The 24250-nt window shown below is 46.6% G+C and overlaps 1 protein-coding gene across 4 annotated transcripts in view; it reads right to left on the bottom strand.

Annotated features, from left to right (window-relative positions):
* Nucleotides 1-24250, bottom strand: part of SYCP2 (synaptonemal complex protein 2) — a 2783385-nt gene that overhangs the window by 307345 nt on the left and 2451790 nt on the right. For all 4 annotated transcript variants that reach the window (XM_078651823.1, XM_078651822.1, XM_078651824.1 and 1 more), the window contains 2 exons: nucleotides 9500-9590; nucleotides 9127-9300 (listed from right to left, as the gene is read on the bottom strand). In XM_078651823.1, coding sequence (XP_078507949.1) covers nucleotides 9127-9300; nucleotides 9500-9590 — 265 coding nt within the window. The remainder of the gene's footprint in view (nucleotides 1-9126; nucleotides 9301-9499; nucleotides 9591-24250) is intronic.

Here is a 24250-nt window from a genome sequence, read left to right as displayed (position 1 = left end):
CCGATACCTAGGCTTCTCAAGCGTACCTGTGAGGACAGAAACCAAGGCCAAATAGTTTTATGTTTTTGGGAAGTTGTTTCAGAAGTACGAGTTACTTACCTTTGGTAACGATGTATCTCGTAGAGAGGATTCTAGCCGTAGATTCTTTCACATATAATTATCCCCAGGCGTGAGACTAGATCCGGAAACTTCTTTGCCGCAGCATTCCTGTGCGTCGGGGGCAGGGCGACATCACGCAACTCCGCCAAGGCTTCGTCCAAGCATGTGACATCACCAAGATCACATAAGACCCGCCCTGGTACGCCTACGTCAGTTTTCTTCTGAGAACTTTTCCGCACCACAACGCGGTATCACCAGATAAAAAACTGTGGAAGCATGGGAACAGTGTGCAAAAAGCAGAAAAATGGGAAAGAAGTGGTGACTAACAACACCACAAAGAATAGTGGCAGCACCGAAGAACCCAAAGACAGGAAAGAAGAAAGAGCAAGCAGAGCCCTGCGTAGCCACCCTGTCAGCACATAGACAGCCTCCCACTCCCGTGCCCCAGAGGCAAGGAACATGCGTAAATTCATGGTACACGTGGTAAACCAACCACCCCCATCCAGAGAAAGGGGACCAGTCCCAAGACAGACAGGGACAACGACCCTCCAAGCCACCCCAACATAGAGGGCAAACACCCACAAGGGACAAGGCAAGACATGGCCAGATGACCGTCAGTCACGGGATAGCACTGGAAGGAAGGAAGGGGAGGGAAGGACAGGGATAGAAAGCAATCTCCCCCAAACCTGGAGTAGCCAGAGAAGCAGGGCACCGGAGCACCCGAACCCCATCCTTCATGAATCAAGAAGGAATGAAGCACCCCCAGACGGAGCGAACCGTCAAGAACAAGGAAGGCACTCACAGGAGACAAGCCCCCCACCGGAAGGCGAGTACCGAAGACCAACCCAAGGGTCCTCGCAGAAAAGGGGAGGAAGGGCGGGGCGTGAAGGAATCTGTGGCTAGAATTGGCTCTACCAGATACATCGTTACCGAAGGTAAGTAACTCGTACATCTGATAGAGACTACTAGCCGCAGATTCCTTCACGTAGAATAGATACCCTAGCAATACCCCCTGGGAAGGAGGGTCTGCGAAAGGGCCCCACCAGCCAATACAGAACAGAGGGCCCCCAGGGACCAGATCTGTGGACCAGGAAGAACCTCGTCCCTGCCAGGCGTGGAGAACCCCACAAGCAGAACCCTACCGACCCCAAGGGGATGTAGGAGGGGAAAGAAGGCTGAAGAGGCTCATACACTCACAGCAAAGGAACGAAAGGCAAGGGCGGAGAGGCCGAAGCATCCCACTCCCCCAAAAGGCAACATAACTTCTGCCCAAGACTAAGACAGGAAAAGTGGAAGAAGAAGCCTAGAGGGCCCAAGGAAACCAGGGAAAAGAAGGCGGACCCACTCCAGATGGAGAGCAGCCGGCTAGCCAGAACAGCGCTGGCAGCCAAGCTGCCAGAAGCAAGAAGAAGAAGAACAGCCCGAGGCCCCAGGAAGGCCGAGTAGGTGGCACCTGGCAAGGGACAACACAGAAGCGTCTCAGACCTCAGGACAGGAGCAGGGAAAGGAGGAGACGCACGGGCACACCATTATGAGTGGCCACGCACAAGGACGCAATGGCCAAAAAACGCACTCCACAGCCAGAACAACCGGCCTAAGAAGGCCCAGAATCAACCCGGCACAGGAATCACTGAGGAGGGGATGGAGGAGGAGGATGATAAGGCGGAGGAGGAGGAGGATGACGGATCCCTACCTAGAGACTCTGGAGGGCGGGGTATGGAACAACAGGCTGCCACCAAACGGAAGATTAATGAGTCGCTCCCAAATATTCTCAGGGAATACTCCATCCTGAAGCCAAGCATGGCGACGGAGAGCGAACGAGGAAGCCATGGCCTGGCCCAACACCTCTGAGATGTCCAGGGCGGAACGGAGAATAAACGCTGCCAGCTCCCGACCATCCAACACATGATGCCTTAAGTCCACTTGACCACCCTCTTGGGACACTGCGGATCCCAGAGACTCAGCCGAGTCCCACAAACAGGAGGAGGCCCGAGCCAGCACACACAAGGTGTTCAGAGCCCGCAGGGCAGCGCTGGTCGAGGCGAACATGTTGCGCCCCCAAGAGTCCAGCCAGCGGACCTCTCGGGACGGCGGAGTCAACAGTGACGGCAGGGAGGGAAAAGCAGTCCGCAAAAGAGGACTGGAGGCAGAGGGGTCGAGGGAAAGGCACGCCGGGTCACGCGGCGCCGGGAGATGCTGGTGCAGAAGATGCTGAGGCATCGGGTCCCCTGAGGCAGGACGCCTCCAAGCCCCCGTCAAGCAAGAAAGGAGGGAACCTTCAAAGGGAAGCAAGATTTCCCTCCCACCAGAGCCCTGGTGGAAGACCTCCAATAGATGGTGTGAGAATTTGGCCTGGTGTATGATATTCACTATTCTAGTGAGCACCTTGCACCAGTCCAAACAACCCTTATGGTGATGGTTGTAAGTCAACCTTATAGACCAGCTATCCGAGTGGTAGCATAGACAGAACAGTCTTAGGCTAAAAGACTCTTGAGGGCGTGTAAAGCCAGCTGTTTTACCATATGTAACCCCTTGAATATCAAATGAAAGGACACCACACGGCATATATATAAAATATATATGTATTTATTTACTAACACACTCCTCTGAACTCTTTATGAGGTCAGAGGCCAAAGCACATAACAAGACACTTAGTTAAAATACGTTAAGTTGCACAAAATACAGTTAGGCCTTAGGGGCGAAGCAAACCATATACTAAGAAAGAGGTATAAGTACTACGTCACGAGAAAAGGAAAGGACTAGGGCCTAGAGAATCGCTGGGGCTACACTATCTGACCCTTAGGTTAGGAGTAGGAGGCCCACAGGCGGCACGTGCAGTGTCTTTACACACACGCGAGAGTCAATGTTAAGTCAATGGGAACTTAAAGTTTAGAAAAAGAAGGATTTAGGACACTTCCGGTCTAGCTAGAAGGAAACAACTAAAACCTAGACACTTGGATAGTCAATACCCGTGTGAGCACCGAAGTACTCGTGTTACCTCACCCACAGGAAGCGGGTGCATAGGTGTGAAGATGTGTCGGGTTTCGCTATTGAAGTCTATGGAGCCTGTGAAGAAAGATGCTGCAGGCGACCAGGAGGAAGATATCCGGGTGGATCCAAGAGTGGATCTAGGATGAAGAGGACCTGAAAGCAGAGGGGACAGAATCTGGGTCACTAGCCAGTGACCGGATGGAACCAGGAAGGAAGTAGATGACGTCGAGGAGCAATCAGGTGCTATCGTGAAGCTTGTCTCTTCAGCCACGCGGACCAGGAGGCGACGAGGACGACCAGATGCTGGAGAGGAGCCGTCCCACAGAGGTTCTCGCAGATGGAGGGGTCGACTGCCGGATTGGAGTCAACAAGCCTTGGCAAAGGCAACCCACGCAGGATTCAAAGAAGGCTTCTGATGCAGACCAGCAAGGTCTGAGAGGCCTCACCTTTGCAAGGAGGCTGGGGCCAGTCTGGAGCAACCAGACCAGCGAGTTGGTTCAATGGGATTGTCGTCACAGAGGCTACTAGTCAACGGGCCAGCAACCGGACAACGCGTCGAGAAGAACACAAGCAGAAGGGCCCCACACAGAACTCGTGGAGTGTGGAGGGCTGATCTTCGGTGCAGGTGGAGCTCGGATTCGGGGCTTCTCAATCCCCAGTGCACAGCTTTGAGGATTCCTCAGGAGCTGCACAGTTAGCAAGTTGTGGACTTTTCAAGATGGCCGGTCCCACGTGTCTCGTCGCCTCCACGGATCACAGCTATGCTGCAGACGTGAAGAGAGGGTCAGAGAGGTCTGGAAGTCTGGGTCTTGTCAGGCTCTGTGCTCTGGTTCTGGCGGGAAGCGTCGACAAAGTAAGCCGTTGATATTGCTGGATGGTGCCTGGTTGCCCAGAGTGGTCACTCCTTGGCCACAAGGGAAATTCTTCAGTCTTCAGCTTCAGCAGAACGCAGAAGGTCCAGAGTTTCGTTTCAAATTTCAGTTCAGGATCAAATCTAAAGTCCTGAGGCTCAGCTCCTACCTTTATACAACTAAAAGGGGCTGGATTACTTTCTAGGTCCCTTCTGTGGGTGGGACCAGGAAGGGGGGTGGTTACACCCCCTCTCCTTTGTCCAGTTTCGCGCCAGAGCTGGGGCTGGAGTGCCCCAGCAACCGGTTTGAACTGGGGTATGCATGGAGCACCTAGTGTGCCCCAGGCAGTGTCTCATTCTATTCAGCCCTCCCTGTCCCTAAACACAAAATCCTGTCTGGGGTGGTGCTCGCACCTCTCCAGGCAGGAAACCTATGGCCCAAACCTCCGTGACTGGAAGGACTCCCAGCAGCAGGAGGTCAGACTTGTGTCTGTGGCAACAGCATCCATTTTGTGATGCTGGGGCTCGGGTTAACTTTAACCGGGATAGTCAGAACTAACATGTCTTCTCCCTCTAGAAGGGTGGAATGCAACCCCTGTCGCCAGAATTGGCGAGGGGGTAGTATTCCAAAGTGTATGACACCTTACACGACATGTTTAGATAAAGCCAAACCAAAGTTAGCATTCAATCGCGAGGATTATAATGCACTTAAGAGTATATGGTATGGCAATATCATAGAACAGCTATAAGGACATGGTTCTGTAAGCTGCAGACAGGCTCAGCTCATGCTAGAGCACCATCTCACACATAACCAAGCACTCTGCCTCCAGGATTGTCAAGGCCTGCCATAGGAGTGACTTATAGGTTACTGTGTGTCTATATATAATGGTAGATATAGGAATACTATACCTAAGCAAGGGGTGATTACACGACCTTGCCCCAGCTGAGTGATCAGCCAGTTGTGTCAGTTTGAGTGGCCAGCCAGGGGTGGCATAATACATGCTGCAGCCCCTGGTAGGCCTTGGTTACACCTATGCCCTGAGTACCTAAGGTACACTTCTACAGGGGCTGACAAGGTGAAACAATTCCCAATTGTGTATGTACCTAGAGTACATGGTTAGAATTTAGAGAGAGTGCATTTGGGCTGTGCGTCTGATTAGCAGGCCCACAGCCACATCTAAGTCGAAAACCAGTAAAGCAGAAGCAAAAAGTTGGGGTGACCATAGGAAGCAGACCCTACTCTCCTACAGATGGCCCGCCAGAAAGTGAGTCACCGGGTCACCCATATGCAGGATGTCCACAGCCGTGGACACCGCGTGACTGAAGGCTGCCCCCGCCTCCGAAGGGACTCGCGGCGGGGAAAGCAGCTCCTCCGTGGGCGACGGCTGCAAACTAAGGCGGCCGTCCCCGAGGCCAAGCGGGGCAGGCAAGGGCCATACCTGGAGCCGACGAATGAGGGACTTGCCACTCTTCCGACGTACACCTCTGCCGCAGGAGGGGCGGGGCGCCGCCCTTTGACACCAGTGAAAAAGACACCACACGGCGACCATTCTCCAGGGAGGATGACACCAATATTCAGGGTGCCTCCGGAGAAGAAGGAGCGTCCTAAGACAAATCCGCGGTACGACCCCTGCGCGGAGCCGTAGAATCCGCTGCCTGAGGCGAGGTGCCGGCACCATCCGGCGTTGCCGAACAAGGTCCCTCCAAGTCACCCCGCACCGGGGACCGGAGGGGAGACCGGAGCGGGGCTGGAGCCGAACCGGCGCCTGAACGGTGCCGCCCTGACCTCCATCGAGGTAGCCATCTAGTTGGGGTAATGAGACGGGCCTGGGGAGTGACACAAAGCCCTCTGCCAGCTGCGGCCCAGAATGAGGCGTCCTCACCCGGCCTCGACCCATAGCGGGGTGATGAGGGTTCACCGGCCCCTGTGGCTCCGCACGGTCCAGCTGCTGCCGGCACCGTAGCGGCGTCACCTCGGCCTTATACAGGACCACCCTGTCAAGGGACCGAGAGGGGCTCGGGATGCGACCCGAGCCGACCTCCCGCGACTCCACAGGGACTCCCGCAGGAGTTTGCAATGAGGCAGAGATGCCGTGGCCCGAAGGAGGTACCTCAGAGGAGCCGCACCCCAACAGCACCACACCCTCCAAGCCTGGATCCGAATCAGTCAGCACCGGGGCCAGAGCCACCGGCGGCGGCGCGGAGGTCCCTGCACAAGACGAGGGGTCCGCCGATGCCCCTGTAGGGGAAGGAGGGGGAGACGCTAGCGAGGCCTGCAAAGCCGCTGCGTATGTCTCCATTTGGACTCTCGACGCCCCAACACCGGTAAACAGTGGATAGGACGACACACAGGCTGCATCACCCGCGTAGAGTCTACTCCCCCGGTAGGCTGGAACCCAGCCCCCGGGGACAAACTGCGACACTTACCCACTGGGGAGTGATGCTCAGTTGACATCGGAGAAGGGCAAGGACGACGACCACGGCCGAACCTGAAGCCACCTACCGAAGCAGACCGAGGGGAAGAAGTCGACCTGGAGAGACGGGCAGTGAGTTGTTTCATGCAGTGCTCCCGCCACGACTGCGGCTTCAACTGTTGACAGGCCTCGCAGTCAGTGGTACCGTGATCTTCCCCCAAACACAAACAAATGAGGTGTGGGTCCGTCACCGACATAAGACGCCCACAGTACGTAGAAGTTTTGAAGCCCGAAGGCATTCGCACACTGTTCCACCAAAAGAATGGAGAAAAAAGGGCCCGAAACAGGCCCGTAGCAAGGACCGGATCCGCGTTGCACGCGGAAAAGGAAAAAACTGACGTAGGAGCGCCGGGGCAGATCATATGTGACCTCGCTGACGTCACGTGCGCGGACGACGCCTGGGCGGAGTCGCGTAATGTGGCCCCGCCCCCGGCGCACAGGGATGCTGTGGCAAAAAAGTTTCTGGATCCAGTCTCATGCCTGGGGATAATTCTACATGAAGGAATCTGCGGCTAGTGATCCTGCTAATAGTTAATTAATATATATTGCCATATTTCTGATACATCTTTCTGTTTCTCACTCCCCCATCCGTATCTTCCTATCACCTGCGACTGTTGGAGTGGAAAGGGAAGGACACAGACAGTTACACAGTCCAAATACCCCTCTCAATATAAGCTTCCCAGAGACCAGCAATAGGAAAAGCTTATGACCCTCCTAGGCCTCCCCCCGGAATGGTTCAAAGGCAGTAATGTGTCCTTTATTTCGGTGTGAAATCTGAACTTAAATGTTATTCTGGAGGAATTCAAAATGAGGCTATGATAGAGTTAAGTAGGTGGCAATTCAAAATTTGAGCAAACGTTAAGGAGAGCTTTGTTTTAGAGATCCCCTGATGGAGTTGATAGCAGACTACTATGACACATAACTTGTGGTTCGTAAGGGAAGAGATGAGGAAGAGCAAGGGAGATGACGGGTTGCTTGATTACTGTTAATCATCATTATCCAGAGGTTTCCTTTCTCTTTCCAGGAATTAAACCCCTACACGCACCAAACACACACACAATTTACACAAACTCTCTTTCGCTGTCTTTCTCTTTCCTCTCACTCTAATTTCCTTTTTGGTATTGCTTCATCTTACATCCAGCTGAGCCTGTACATTGCACAGGATCCATTTTAGACGCAGGATCTAAATAGGGCCTCTGATAGTGAGAAAAGGAGGTGGTGTTAAGGTAAAACTGTAGACTTTACTGAAATAAATTGTATTGTCTGAATCTGTTGGAGAGGAAAACAAAAAGGTGATAGGTGGAACACTTAAATTAATCTCCAACAATGGTGGTCACTCTGGGCGGCATTCCAATGCATTGTTTGTTTGGCCACTGGTCCATTCTATAAAGGAACCACCCTCCTTCAACTCAGAATTGGCCCTGCTCCATTAAAAACACCCCAGACCTAACTGCCAGGCCAGGTCAGGTCCTCTTGGAATAGGAAAATATGGAAAACTAGACTAGTTTGAGCCTCCTCAGTAAAATGTAGCTTAATTCCTAAGTCACATTGAGCACAGTGCCTAAGTGTGGGAATGCCGGTTGCTCTAATCCCACCGCACTGAGGAAAACAAAAAGTTAATGGGAGAATGTTTAAACTAACCTTGGTTACAACTACTCTGAGCGCTACTTGTACTCCATCGTGTTTTGTCCACTGTACTACTCGACACATGAACCACCCTCTTGCAAACCAGACTATGTCCTGCTCCTCTAGAAACGGTCCTCTCTGAATGGGGAAACAAGCAATGCCAGACCTGCTAGGGTCTATTGGGCCTCATCAGCGAGGTGCAGCTTGACTCATGGAACACTGTGAGCAAAGCAACCATTTAAGGGCTTACCAGACGCACTTCAGGCATTGTACGGAGGAAAACAAAGAGATGATGGTTGGAAAGCTCTACCTAATCTCTCCCACCCGTCATTTCTCTGGCTGTACTCCAGTTCATCTTTATTGGACTTAAGTGCAGCCCGAGTCAGTAGCAGTGACTGGTTAATTCAAGTATTCTACACATATTTTTTTTCTGTGTAAATCCGGAGGTTGCCACCTTATCATGATGTGAAACCCATAGGATACGGAAGGGCAAACTGGAGTAATAAGACGACCGCGAAGTGATCCTGCGACCACTCCTCACATAGCCTTAAGGCGAAGTAAAATACTACCGTAGAATGAAAGCATTCCAGAAGTCCTCGTTTTAGCAGGGTTTAGAAATGTAATGACACAAACCAGCTTTCTCATTTTTACCTGTGTTTTGTGTAGTGGAAAAATACCTGATGTCGTAAAAAAGCATCCTATTGTTAAAAATAGGAAATGTCCAGTGCAGGGGAACAAATGTTAAATCACTTTAGGAAATACAGGAAAGGTTTTCTTTCTTGTTTTAGTATGTGGTTAACTCGATGCAATAACGTATGACCTTAGTATCGAATTTCCCATTCAGTTTCGCTTTTGTATTACATGCATATTTTGATAGTGGGAATGTCTCAATTTCGATAATGTTTGCTTACTGTATATTACTTAATGTCTACTGTATCATCATTCATAAAAACATGTCAAACCATATTTTTTGCTCGTTGATTTTGGAACATTCTGTCCCCAAAACGCAGAATATGACCCCATTTTCTATTAAGAACCTGCAAATGTGTCGCAATTTTAATGTCAGAAATGTTTCCAGTGTCTTACCTCTGCAGGAAACCTGATCTTGAACAGTCACTTTAAATATTTTTTTAGGATGCAGTGATTCTTTTCTCTCAACTTCATCTTCTTGTTCTGTTTCATGATTTTCATCATCACCACTTTCGCTGGCGTTGCTGCACATGCGCTTGAGGTTGTCAGTCGCTGTACGAGTGGTTGGCCCTTGCGTAAAATAGAAGATTATCTATATTTTGTATTATTATCAATACAAGAAAAAATAAAAGACCACTTCCGAAATTTACATTTGTACTATTTTATTTATATTTTTTGTAAGAAGTATTAACTATATTCCGAACTAATGATTGAAATCTGCAAATCTTGGCACTAGAAAATAGCCAGGACTCCTTTAACGTCAATATACCTGATCTGTGCACAATGTTAAATGATAACTCATCAGCTGGTTTTTCTTTAGTATCACTTGATGTGGATGCGCCAGATGGAGGCTTCTTTCCCTAAAAACACAAATGTAACACACATTATGTATGACATTATGTATGTATGACATTATGTATGGTCAGACAATTTGGTAAACTTCATTCTACCTCACCATTTGAACGCCCAAAATTTTACAGTACTTGGAGATCTAAATCTTCATTTGGAAGACGACAATAACAAGATCTGTAAAAATCTTATTGATGACTTCATGGCCCTAGATATGACTCTACGCAATAAGGGCCCCACCCACAAAGCTGGACATTTGTTGGACCCTATCATATCTAACATGAGAGAACTTTTATGGCTGAACACCACCCCTATTTGCTGGTCAGACCATTTCCTCACACTTTTCTCTATTTCACTTAAGCCTGCCAAACGCCCTTCCACGATTCCCTCTGAAACTTTTAGGAGAAATTGGAAAACCCTAAACATGGATGATCTCAATAACGCATTGAGGAAAGACCACCCATGTTTAAATGGGGATATGGAAAGCATATCAGAGGCCACACAGATATGGCTAAATGGTGCAGTGAATGCCTGCTTGCCCCTATCCCGTTGCAAAGGGAAAGTGCATCGCCCCCCCGCCCCCTGGTATACAGAGGCCCTCAAGAAAGAAAAATCTACATGTAAGACCTTGGAGAGGCAGTGGCGTAAGAAATATGAACTGCATCAAAAAGAGGTCTATCGCAAGGCCAGAAATAGCTACCACTCGGCCTGCATGAAAGCCAAAGCATGCTATGTCACTACTACTATTAACACGGCCGTAAATAAATCCCAGACCCTCTTTAACACTGTAAAAGAGCTGGCTGGAGAGAATTCAAGAGCGGAGGTTAATCCTCTTAACACTCAGCAGTGCCAGGATCTGGCGTCTTTTTTCACTGAAAAGATTGAGAATATTGTCTCTAACATCAACGGAAACAGTATCAATACACACAAGCAAGACAACACCCCCCAAGTCCCCAGAGGAAGTTGTCGCCTTGAAGCTTGGCCCCCCATTAACTTGGATAAACTGAAGGAACTGTTAAAATCTATCAAATCGGGTTCCCCACGTGACCCCATTCCTATCAGCATCATTGGTCAGCTGGAGGACTCCGCCATGACTTCCATAGCAGAGATACTTAATGCCTCCATAGAACAGGCCACAGTTCCTGCTTTATGGAAACATGCTATGGTCAGTCCTCTGCTCAAAAAGCCGGCCGCGGACCCCACGATATTGGCCAATTATCGTCCAATGTCGTTATTGCCTGCTTTTTCTAAAATCTTGGAGAGGCACATTCATAAGGCTCTTTCAACTTATGTGGAAAACAATGACTTGCTTCATCCGTCCCAATCTGGTTTTAGGAGTGGTTACTCCACCGAGACTGCCCTGCTCGGGGTCACAGAAAAGATCAGGGAGCTAATGGATGATGGCCAAACAGTAGCAATGGTATTGTTGGACCTAAGTGCGGCCTTTGACACCATTTCTCACTCCAGACTGCTTGTCAGGCTGGAGGAGAGTGGTGTCGAGGGCAAGGCACTAGAGTGGATTAGATCATACTTATCCCTCCGCACCTTCCAGATCGCCTCTTCTGCGGCTTGTTCTGATGTATTCTACTCTCGCCATGGTGTACCACAGGGATCTATCCTGAGTCCTCTATTTTTTAACTTGTACCTGCGACCACTTGCCAACCTTGCAGAAAATTATGGTCTTGCCTTAATGACCTATGCAGACGACTCTCAAATTCTGTTTTCACTCTCTAAATCTGACCCGTCTGCTCCATCTGCACTAAAAATAGGCCTTCATGAAATATTTAGTTGGATGTCGGCTAACCAACTTAAACTAAATGGGGAGAAAACCGAGATCCTCCTCCTAGGGAATAGTAAAGATCTTTGGAGTGATCCCCATTGGCCGACGTCGTTAGGTAAGCTCCCGCCACCAGCTTCCCAGGTCAGAAACCTTGGGGTTATCATAGATGACAGTTTATCTATGACACAGCAAGCCAATAAAGTGGCAGGCATATGCTTCACCATTCTTAGATGGCTACGCAAAATTGTCTGGATGTTACCAACTACCACCCAGAAGACCGTAGTCAATGCCTTAGTTACATCTCGGCTTGACTACGGTAACATCTTGTACCTGGGCTCAAACAAAGCAGTAATAAGACGCTTGCAACTCGTGCAAAACGCTGCTGCCAGACTGCTTTGCAGAATCCCTAGATACGCCAGGATCACCAAACATCTTAGGGACCTGCATTGGCTCAGGGTTGAAAACCGGATTCGCTTTAAAACCCTGAATTATTTGTTTAAAATCAAAGCTGGTACTGCCCCCAAGTATCTACAAGACCTTGCCAAGCCTTACCTCCCCAATCGCAGCCTACGTTCATGTACAGCAGCGAACTTCGCGGTGCTGAGGTACAAACGGGCTAGAATGGGCGGGAGATCCTTCTCATATCTGGGTCCAACTCTCTGGAAAACATTGCCCATCCATATACGCAAGGAAGAAAACTATATAAGATTCAGGAAAAGCGTAAAAACCTGGTTGTTCAACAAATAATTGCCTGCCGATTGCTTTCTCTTTAGTCGTGTCATGTGCTTTGCTAGTCCGGCGCCGGGAAACCCTTTGTGGGTAGCTGCGCGCCTTATAAGTGCTATAAAATAAATAAATAAATATGTACAAACACTGAAAAGGCTAGTTCACAAAGTATAATACATTTTCACAATTTGTATGCGAGTGTCGTACTCCTGTAAAAAGTAAACGGAAATATGAGCGAAGTCATGCTAAGGACAAAGGGCCTGTTTTTAAGTTAAGACAAAGTATGTACCGGCATGGAGAGGGTAATCTGCCTTCCAAATATAGGGATGTACGTTGTTGGCCCAGTGCAAATCTCTTTCATTTCCAGGAATTGCCAGCACGACAGTTCCTGTAAATGCATTGAAAGTTTGACATAGGTCTTCGCATTAACAATGAGCCCCTCTCCCATGGACTGGGGTCATTTAAATGTTTTTGAATGCATATTCCGTCATGTTTTGTATGGCAGTATGCGAAAGCAAAAACTAGCCATGTATTTGGCCACTCTAAAGAGGGCACGCAGCCACTTGGGCAAACCTGCAACGACCATAATGGCTAAACGAACCTACGACAGCGCTGACACCGACAGGCCATCGGAGGTGTATGTAGACAGACAGAATTTTCTCCACCATCTACATACTGAAGATCCGCCTGACTCGAAATAGGGCAGGAGGAGCTTCGCTTTAGTGGAGAGGGTACTCCATCGCCTTAAGCCAGGTTACCCCCTTCGCCAAAGTCTAAATCAGGCCCAAAGAAGGGTGTCATTGGTATGGAAAACTGCATGATTAAGTAAAAGGGAGACCGGAAAAGTGCTGTATCTAGTAGAAATTCTTTTAACTATGTGCAGCACTGCCTGTCAGAGGGGATGAGCAGCACTGCTTGTCGGAGGGGATGTTTAGTCTTACAAAAAAATAGATGACATTTAGTAAGGAGTCAACAGGCCTTTCAGTAGATTTTGTAAAGAATGGATCAAACTCTGTCAAAAGTGCCCCCTTTCTGGTATTCAAACCAAGAAGTTCGGAGAATATTATCTGAAAACGTTGCCTTTTCGTGCATATGGGCTTATCACAGGTGAAAACCTGGCATAACTTCAAGTACATTTTACGCTGGATTTAGGGACGTATTTGAAAACATATTCGGATTGTAGCACTGCTATAAAGTATATAGGATCCAACAACAGCTTACCAGAGAGTTTATGTTTCTGACTCACTGGAGATCCTTCTTCAAGGGCTTTTTTTATACATGCATTGGTCAAGTTATATACTTAAAAATACTCTCAGTCAGAGACCTACAATGTCTCACACTAAAATGCTGAATGGCGCTCTCTTCGAAATGCACTGGGGTAGACACATTTCTTGCCACATTTGATTTTTGAAATTTTTAAAATGTATATGAATTCATGATCTTATGATGTGTGATGGAAAGTGCTGTGAAGAATACCGATATCATGTTATTGCAATTTATCCTGGATGATGTGGTTATGTTCTGTATGTCTATTGAATTTTATGTGAACAAATAATAAATATAGTATATATTTTAATGTTAATGTATTGTGTATATGTTTGCAGTTTGCACTTTAACTAGTTTTTCTCTCTGCTTTGGAGAGTTTCGTTGCGTTTCTGTCCTTGTAACTTGAACTCTTGGCTTTTTCAGGGACCTCTCTCTTTTTGTTCCGTGGCCAAAAAGCTTTCAGCCATTGAAGGGGAGACGGCTCAAGAGCACCTTCTGGGAGGTTTCGGCCATCCAGGAAAGCATCCAAGTATATCTTGGTGTATAGCTGAAATCAGGGAACCAGATGTAGGCACCACAGCAGACAAAGTGTCAAAACTTATTTCAGATAGGAATCTGACCTCTTGCTCCATAATCGACAATCATGAAACGTGAAACATGAAAAAGCCTTTTATTGTTCGATTACTTAAAATCATTACAATATACTAGCAATGTAAAAGAATTGTATAAAAGAAAATAAGTTAAATTCCCTGCTTATTGCTACCACCTAGTAGAGCATAAAACCTTAAAAACAGTGTCACATTCTAGATATACAGTTTGAGTGCAAAGTGCATTCGTTTTAAACGGTAGGTATGTCCGCGACTCTCATACTTCCGGGCCGACTGTTTTCTTTATGGGGCTCTATCTACGCGGACAGTGCAGCTCGAATTGGTTCTATGAATTTCCCCAGCCGTGTAACTGTTTGCGTTGAGATCTAAGAAAAACACAAGACCAAGACTTCGCTGCATCGTGTGAGGCCCTGGGCTCTGCAGATTGGGATGACCAAACGGTGCCTCTCACTAGCTAACTTAGGGCAACAGCACAACAGGTGGAGCCAGGATTCCTGATGATAATTGCAAAGTCAGCATGCAGCTAACTTATCCGGGCGGGCCCAGCTTTGGTTAAAGTCCACGATAGGCAATGCGAGAAGCCTCATGTAAGTGATCTTTTTTCGGCCACAATCCCCAGAATCGTTTTTTAGGCAACCGCCGGGGCAATGCACGGCAGGGCCCACGGACCACCCAAACGAGGAACTTCCATCGGGGTCGAGGCCAGCCCCAAATGTATGTCCAGACCCGCCATCAACAATACTGGCGACCATAAGGGGCATTCCTGTATTCGATCTAACCACCCAAGAGATTGATCTATACGCCATCCAACTGTTGACCCGCGGCTTATCCTTTGTTCCCTCTGCTAACTTTGATAAGTTCGAGTTGACCAAAGACCTACAAGATGTTCTTTCGCAAAATCCGTTTAAAGAAGTTCTTTTCGGACCACCCTCCCATCAGGGACATGGAAAACAAATCTGGATGCAGACCCCCCTCTTCCTTCACCCCCACTCTGGAAATGGTTGGCCCTGAGGTCAACATTTTCGAAAAGGCAGTGATGAGAAAGATAGAGAAACTGATCCGATATGTTCCTATGCCTGTGGCCAATTTACCTATTCAGGAAAACAACGTCCTAATGGAATTGAAGGCCAATAAAAATATTACCATCAAACCATGCGACAAGGGGGGTGGAATCGTCATTTTTGATACCAACAATTATACCACCAAGATGAAAGACCTCCTAACCACATCAGGACACTATGTACCCGTTGCACTTAACCCTGAAAATGCCTTAAAACAACGGATTCTCCGAATAGTGGAAAACGCAGTGGAAACTAATGCTATTTGCGAGCTGGAAGCGGAATTCCTCACACCCAGCACCACTAGGATACCCATTATATATGGGGGGCCAAAAACACACAAGAACAGCGCAGACCCACCCCTTAGACCTTTAGTTTCGACTATCGGGTCTGCGACAGAACCGCTCTCCAAGTACATTGATAAGTTTTTGAATCCCTTGGTCACTGAACTAGAGTCTTATGTTAAAGACACTGGACACTTCATCAGTTTAGTGGAGGGGTCGCCATTCTTTGAAAATCGAGAATTGATGGTGACCCTTGATGTGGGGTTTTTGTACTCCAACATCCCCCAACAAGGGGCTTTCGATACTATCGATAATTTCCTATCTATGAGACCTGAGACCAACAATACTGAGTTTATCCTCCAATGCCTGGAAGTAGTATTGTTTGAAAACTACTTTGAATTTGATCGAACTATATACAGGCAGAAGGTAGGAGTCAGTATGGGTGCCAGTTGTGCCCCGAGTATCGCGTGCCTATACATGGGTGAGTTTGAAAGGATCAATATATTCAATGAGATGGCCCCCTTCCATGAGGATGTAAAGAACTGGAAAAGATTCATTGATGATATCTTTTTCATATGGAGGGGGGACCAGAACACATTGGAGGAATTAATTCTGTGGCTCAATGCAGCAGACCCTAACATCCGCTTTACCTGTCAGTTTAGCCAGTCCAAAATTGAATTCTTGGACATATGGATACAGCATTTTGATAACACCCTAAAAGTGTCACTATACACGAAACCTACTGCTCGCAATACTTTGCTTCAATATAACAGTTGCCACCCGCGGTCCCAAAAGGAAAGCATCCCATACAGCCAATTCCTCCGGATTCAAAGGAATTGTACGGATATACAGGATTTTCTGACCCAATCAGACACCCTAAAGGAGAAGCTAATATATCGAGGATACCGGCACAAACTTGTGAAGGTCTCCTTTAAGAGGGCAAGGTATGCTAATCGAGACATGATGTTCCAACCTAAATCTGCAGAAACTCTAGACCAATTGGTCTGCGTCACTCGTCACTCTAACCTCAACCACAAAGTGCGCCAGGCCATAAACTCTAGCTGGCACCTGCTAAACCTGGAAAGGAATGTCACACCCTTCAAAAGACGGATTTTCACATTTAAACGAAAAAGGAACCTCAAAAACTTTCTAGTGAGAGGCAAGATGCCAGAAACACCTACTGATAAACAAACAGCGATAACCAACTTTAAACCCATTTTTGGAAATCACCGCTTTGGCACTTGCCATGCCTGCCCTCAAGCAGTGGTTGGAGGGACTGTGAAGACATCTGAACGCACTACATCAGTGGAACGCAATCAAGAAATGACCAATTGCCGATCTGCCAACATCATATATGTGATCTTATGCCCCTGTGATCTCCCATATGTTTGGGAAACGGGACGGGAATGCCGTATTAGGATGGGAGAGCATAAATCAAACATCCGAAATAAAAAAATGTCGGCACCCATTGTTGCCCACTGGCTCGAGAAATCCCACTCGGGAATTAGACCTCAGGTGGTTTATACTCGAAAAAATCAAGGCCAAACCCGGAATAGACCCCACAAGCCTCCGTAAAAAACGAGAGGTCTTCTGGATTTTTTGGTTGAATTCTGTCTCCAAGGGCCTCAATGAGGAATGCCCATGGCACAATACATTCACATGAAACCACTCCCACCTGGATCTGATCTTTCCATTTCTTGGGAAACAACCTAAAAATGAAAACTGATTCGGACACCGAGATATACTTGGTTAGTATAACATATTTTGAAACTCTATCTGACCCAATCATGTTTTGTCCTCCTACCCATCTACATCGAAACCCTTTTGAGATTTTCGCAAATTATTGTTTTTAATTGACCAATCCAATATGGTGCCCAATAACGACCAAATGAGAAATGGTCCTTTTTCTAGGTCTACCTTCCCAGTACGCGGACCAATGGACTCAAACATCACTAGAGGGCGACTAAAATGGTGATCCAGAGAGATAGTCCCTCTTTGACTTCCATGAAGGATCACCACCTGGAACCCATACAACCAAAATCAGTACGGCTTATAAACGTGAAATTGCCGAACCGGAACTCCTCTGAGTATCCTGCTCTGTATCGGGACGAAGACCAGGTCCGGCAGCGTTAATCATCCATCTCTGAATGTCTTTACGGTAAGCTGCGCATAGGAACCTCATAGATATCATCCTTTGAAGCGCTTCAACGGAGAGTCAATAGTTACCAGTGTGCACTTACCTTCCTTAATAGATCTACCCTCTCGGCCTGATATCTCTATCGGCAGGACCGCCAGATCGACGGAAGTGCCTATTCCTCCCCTGCCTTAAATCAACCATGAGCGGACAGCCAGGTGAGCACAGGAAGCTAAATCAAGCATAGTTAGCCCCCAGCTTATGATCAGGGCCAACTGGAGATGTTAATACACTGGATTTTCATGTATTGCACCCAGTGTCATAACTCTCTTATCCAAGAACACCCCCCTGTAAAAGGTAGAGAATAAGGATATCTAAACTACTTAGAGATAAAGATCTTGTTTTTCTGTCTGGCAGCGTGTAAAACAATATTTATCTGTTCTATGAGTGATAAACCTGGATTAGCGCGCCCTTTTCACATAAACGATATAGATCTTGGTTTTGGGCTGACAGCGTGTAAAACAGTACTTATCCGTTTTTCGAGTGAGAAAACTAGATTAGCGTGTCCTGTTCACATAAATGCTATAGACTTTGGTTTCGGAACTGGCAGCGTGTAAAAAAGTATTTATCAGTTTTTCGAGTGATAAAACTAGATTAGCGCGCCCTGTTCACATAAATATGATTCTTCTCTTCTGTCCCTAGTCTGTTTATAAACACTGTCGGAGTAAACCGGAAAAGAATAGCCAGCTAACTGGAGCGGACACACCCTATAGCCTCACGGTGTTTTAGTAAACCGCATTGACCCCACGAAACTGTGAAGCAGGATAGACATGGCCCTGTAATTTCAGGTACGTGGTGTTCATCGTGCATCCACAGACTTGGCCTTTGAATCTTTAAACTGTCTGAGAGATATCCTTGTTTTAAGAACCTTTTTGCATGTTGTAGGTGGTGATATAGGAAGACTACTTATCCCACCTGGTACCCTCTGGAACCTTTTTCATTAATCCATCTAGAAAACTTCCCGAGTTACGACCAGCGGTGGACCAATATAAATTTGATTGCTACATTATCCATCTATACCCAGTAAGTAGATTCACAGCTGCTTTATACAAAACAGTGAGTTCCCTCACCATGACAATGTGTTTTAGGATTCCACTCCCTATATTGGCCCACACTATTGACTGAAAGAGAGGGTAGATAAACTATGGTGCCTATACTACCCTTTTGTGCCCCTCTTTTACTTGATGAATTCTCAGCAATGCGAGAACAAGTTTCCCACATAGTCTATATCAAGCATAATGGAGGATACTTCCATATACCACACAGGAAGCCTCTGATGACGCCCTCACAAGTGGTGAATGCAGAATAAGAGACAATGGATGAATGTGTGAATGAGTGAATGTGGAGATACCCACCCCAACCCTGATCTAACCCTGTAGATCGTTGTTTTCTCCATCCTTGGGAAACTTTATATTTTGGGAATGACGCTTGCTACATCAGAGCCTTGACTAATTGATCTAAAATGATGAATAAATCTCAATGAAAGAATTGTAATGTACAAATATACATATGTATGGTAACTCAATGAACTTTTGAACATTATAATGAAAAAATGTTTTTTATTCACAGCTTGTTTGTTCTCCTCTCTGGTTATACACACCCCGCCCTGAAGAAGGTGTGGCCTACTTTGGCATCTAACACCGAAACGTGCGTTGGCACGAACTTTTTGGACAGCAGTAACATAGTCCCTGTGGACTATATATTTTCATCTGCTCTGCGTCCACAATTCGCACCCCTGCCCAAGCAATCTTTATTCCACTCTATGGCAGCTGTGGGTGTTCCCCTGTATGAATAAATGAGAATGTGAATGACATAGCGAGTCTTGGATTGTGTGTGAGTTACCCCTGTGTGTACGGTAGTGGGAGGAACATTTGTATATATTTTATCTATTTTTTCTATATATCCACTTATTATTTTCTGTTTTATCAGATTTGAAAAATGTATGTATATGGAATGTGTTTCATAAAAAGAATGTACTTGAAAAAATTACAAAAAAAGCAATAAAAGGATTATGTGTCTTAAAAATCAGTAAAAAGTCTATGGCTCAGATGGTATATTGATGTCACCCCATATATAATCCTGTGGATCCCTATTGGGACCCTTGATATTTAATTTGGCGGGGTTGCTATTTTCTATTTTGTTGTTTCTTATTCCCCTTATTTTCCTGCCAACATCCAAAAATCCCCCTGGGGAACCCCCTTCTATTATATACTTTTTTCGGGTTTGGACAGATAGTGCTTGCTCGAGATTAGGTTGTGGTTTTCCCACTATATAGGAGGCGTCCAGTGTAGAAAGGTTTAGTTGGTGATGTAAACTTTCCAGGTCTCTTGCGTATGATATATACTTGACCTGTCTGTTCACAGCTCTTTTCCATGCAGCTATTGGAATGTTTGAGTTGTCCAGGTTTTGCACCTCTATTTCTAACAATTTTGTGGCCACTGACAATTGCGCATGCCATGGGGATCCACTTTCTTCAAAGATTGTTTTAATTTGCGCTTTCAAGGCTGTTGCTGGAGCTCGCAGGGTACTAATATAGTATTTTATAGTGTCGCCAAGACAGGAAATATCTGGGCGAGATAGACCCAGCTCCAGCCTTACGTGAGATGCCTAATACTTTCTTGTATACAGAGATTTGGTAGCTCATGAAAAAGTTAGTAAGGGCGCCAGGAAAGGTTAAGTGGCCGTAGTTGACTGAGGGCACTACTTTTGCTTTTAGCACTTTCAGAATGGGTTCAGTTGATGGAATGTGTAGTCTGCGGTTGAGACTTCTCAAGCTGCAGATGATTCCGTCCCCTTTGTTTCTTAGATATTTCAAGTGAGCTGATAATTTTGCCCCTTCCGGTAGCCTGAGACCCAGATAGTTATAGCTTTTACAAGATCTGATTTGAAGGTCACCTAGGCGCCATTGAGCTGTCTTCTTTCGATGGTACTTCCCAAAGATAAGGATCTTGGTCTTCTCCTGGTTTACCAGTAGATTATTCTTTTGATTGAATCTGTGTAGCGCTTCTAAGGCTTTCTGTAGACCTGACCTAGTGTGGTCCAAGATTACAAGGTCGTCCGCATATTGGAGGATTTGAAGCCGCACATTCCCCAACTTTGGAATAACTAGATTTGCCCCCTCCAGGGCTTGGCCCAAGTCGGATGTGTAGATGTTAAAAAGTAAAGGGGCAAGGACGCACCCTTGTTTGAGGCCGTTATTGGTTGGGACCTTGGTTGTTAACAAAGTTTGGCTGGTTTTAATGCGCACCCAGGTCCCATCATATTGAGCAATGATCGCCTTTAACAACTTTTGAGGCATGCCCCAGTTGGTGAGTTTTCTCCATAACTTACCACGATCCACTCGGTCAAATGCTGCACTATAATCTACGAAGCAGCAGAACAAAGGGGGTTGAGAGGGCTGAGTCGAGCGTAGGGACAGGTGACCCAGTGCTAGGATGTTATCTATGGTAGAGCATTGAGGTCTGGATCCGGTTTGGAAGAATGGGAGAAAGTTGTGGTCCTTTGCCCAGATTTCTAAATTCTTCAGCAACACTCTGGCGTATGCCTTTGCTTCTATGTCTAGCAGAGCCACAAGCTGATAATTTTCGGGTTTTGTGCAGTAACCTTTTTTATGAATCGGGAAAAGTATTGAGCCTTTTCATGATGATGGAACGGTTGCTGTTTCAAAGGTGTACTTGAAGAGGGGGGTTAGCTGATCCGCCCAGAATCCATGGGGCACTTTGAACACTGCCGCGGGCACTCCGTTAGGGCCCGGTGCGCCACCTGTCCTCATTTTCTTAATCAGGTTGGTTATCTCTACCGTATTGATGACTGGTGTTTTGTCCTCTTCCTCGGTTGCTGGAGGGATTTGTTGTTCTTGGGTATCCGTCTTTTTCTGGTCTGTTGTGTACAGTAGCTTTACGTAATTAACCCACTCGGCGGCTGCCCCGCCGTTTTCTTTGCTTTGACCAGTGTGACACAGTTGTCTGATGTGTCTCCAAAGTCGAGTGTGACCCTTTTCTTTGAGCAGGTTAAATATTTTCAGCCACTCTGCCTCGATTTTCTTTGTACGAATTTCCCATATTTTCTTCCTGTGTTCCCTGCGAAGCGCTTTTATTTCCAATATGAGGTAATTTGTGACTCCTTTTCTTCTCGCCTTCAAGGCCTTTGAGAGACTCCGTTTGGTTTGCTCCAACTCCCTAGAGTTTGGTTGTAATGAATGGTTTTGCGGATGGAAGACCTGAGCTTTGGGAATGCCTCTGACCTGTCCTAGCACTGCTTTTAGTTACTCAAGTAGTTCCTTCCAGAGCTCCAGGGGAGGGGCCAACCTTCTATCTGTTTGGCATTGCTCTTTGTGTGTGACCCACTCCATGAGTACTGGACTTAGTATTGTGGACCATTTTATTCTATTCAGTACTACATGGTGCTCTTCACCTGTTGGGGTACCCAGTGTTCCGGGGTGTTTTGCGGTTTCCCCATTTATATCAAGAGTGACCCCCAATGGCCTGTGATCACTTTCATCCCTATTTCCCACCTCGAAGTAATTAAAGTGTGTTCGCAATTTTTCATAGATAAAGATGTAATCAATTGTTGACTTATCTCTGAAGGTGGGCAAGGGAAGCCATAGAGGGTCTACTGCTTTCATGGATGAGTGGGTGGAAATCATGTTATGCTCGAGAAGAAGCTGTAGTAGAGGCGCCAATTCTGTTATGTTTGGAGGTTCCCTTGTACCATCTCCCAGGCCCCTGGTATTGATGTCCCCTACAATGACTGGATGATGTGAGGCATATTTGTTTATAAGATGGTCCATTTTTATAGTTAATGTTTTTAGTGCTTGCTTTTTTTGCTGTGTGGCAGGGTTTATATAACAATTAATTATCAACAGTCGAATTGAGATGTTATTGCTTTTAAATCTGCCGATCAGTGCTGCTTGCTGGTTGGGGGAATTAGTTACTAGTACATTTTTTATCTCTTTTTTGCGGGTATGATTGATATAAATTGAGAGCCCGCCTGCTGCTCTCCCAAAGATGTTGCTTTTTATTGCTGCGGTGTGATTCTCATAGTAGCTTTAGAGACTCAGGGGTTCGGTGGCCCATGTCTCTTGTAGGCACAGTATGCCATTTTCTCGGAGATATGTGCATGCAACTTTACAGCTAAGCAGTCTTTTTAACCCTGCAACGTTCCACGATAGGATGGACAGAAGAGTGTTGTTTCCCACTCTTCTATTCATGTTCGGATAGCTGGCTGCCTTTATACTGTTAAGTGTGCCGTCGAGGGAACAAGCCTCCAGGACCGTTCAGCGTGTTTTGCATTGCGCTATGCTTTGGCTCCGTATGGTACACAGCCCTTTGCTAAGCTGAGCTTATTATCTTGTAAGTGTTGTAAAGTCTGGGTTCCATGCCTGAGCTTTTCCCTGTTTGATTAACTGCAGTCCCCCTTAACACGAATAAACCTCATTTGTTGGAGAAATTACTGCTAATACATGTGGGTATTTCTCGGGGATGGGAAATGCTATGTCAATGCCCCAAGCAGCCATTTTGCTATTTCATCTGTTGTGAGCCCCACCTGGGCGTGGCGACTCAACCCAATCAAGGTTGTTTCACCATGGGAGTCGCTGGTTAGACTTAGAAACTTAACCCAGACTAGGTTGTTTGACTGTATTTACGTGAGAGACGGGATGTGCTTAAAAAGTAAATAGCCCCTGTTTAAGATATCATGTTGGCCTTTGATGAAATATCTGGGGGTGAGAATCACCTTGTGCGTTGTTTTGCAGACTTGGTTTGCTTTACGCTGTTTATTTTGGTCTCCTTCCCAAATGCTTGCGTTGTGACTAGAGCCAGAAGTCCCTTGGCATGCTTCTGATTGCTGGGCCGGACTTTGGACTGGCTGTGCTGCTTGATCGCTGATTTTCTGCCAGCCCGGGGCTATGTGTCCCATAAGTATGTTTGCCCTGATCTCAGGTTCGTTCATGGTCCTTAAGGGGTCCTGCTGGTTTTCTTTGCTCTGCCTTCTTGTTGTTTAGTGCATGAGGTGGATGGACTGTTATTGCCGGGCCTGTTGGATTTTGACAGACCTCCATGTGGGGGTTTGGCTGTGTGGGACTGTCCCTCCCTTTTGTGTTGCCCGAAGCGGCTGGAGCTATGCATGTTGAGTTATTTAAAGCATGATTTTTTTGTAAAAATCGGGAAGATACGTCTTTTCTCTATGATGATTTGTGAATTTTGAGTATGTGTTGGTAATAGGAGAGCACGTTTTTTTGATGCCTTAGCTTTTTTTTCCTGGTTCTTTAACTTTTTCTTAGCATTCCTTGAAAGAGGTTCCTCCTTCCTTTTCTGGTTGGAGTTATTACCCTCAATTTGCTTCCCTGGGGAAGAGATACTAACGCTGGAATTACAGCTGGATGGACTTCTAAAAGGTTTGGTGGATACCAAATGATCTTGTGTCTCAGAATTTGTTGTCGGGTTCCCCTTGTTACCTCCAGCTGGGATACCCAGCAGGCTTTCTGGGATTACAGCAGGTGTGAAGCTGCTCTTATTACTTGGGCCCATCTTGCTTCCTGTTTGAGTTTTTTATGATTCTACCAAACCTTTAAGGATTTCTGGCAGTGTTGCCCATGTGTCTATGAGAGCTGAGCACAAGCAGGTGCCGATGCTGTTATTCTGGATCTCGCTAAACTTGTTGTCTAAGGAGTCAACCTTATTGTTCAGCTCCGCTAGTCGTTGCGCAATGGTAGATAAAAGATCAATTTGTAACTCCATTTTCTTCGATTGCCAGAG

This window comes from Lissotriton helveticus, chromosome 7 (assembly GCF_964261635.1).
Source record: "Lissotriton helveticus chromosome 7, aLisHel1.1, whole genome shotgun sequence".
NCBI lineage: Eukaryota > Metazoa > Chordata > Amphibia > Caudata > Salamandridae > Lissotriton > Lissotriton helveticus.
This window is presented reverse-complemented; position numbering and strand designations above follow the sequence as displayed.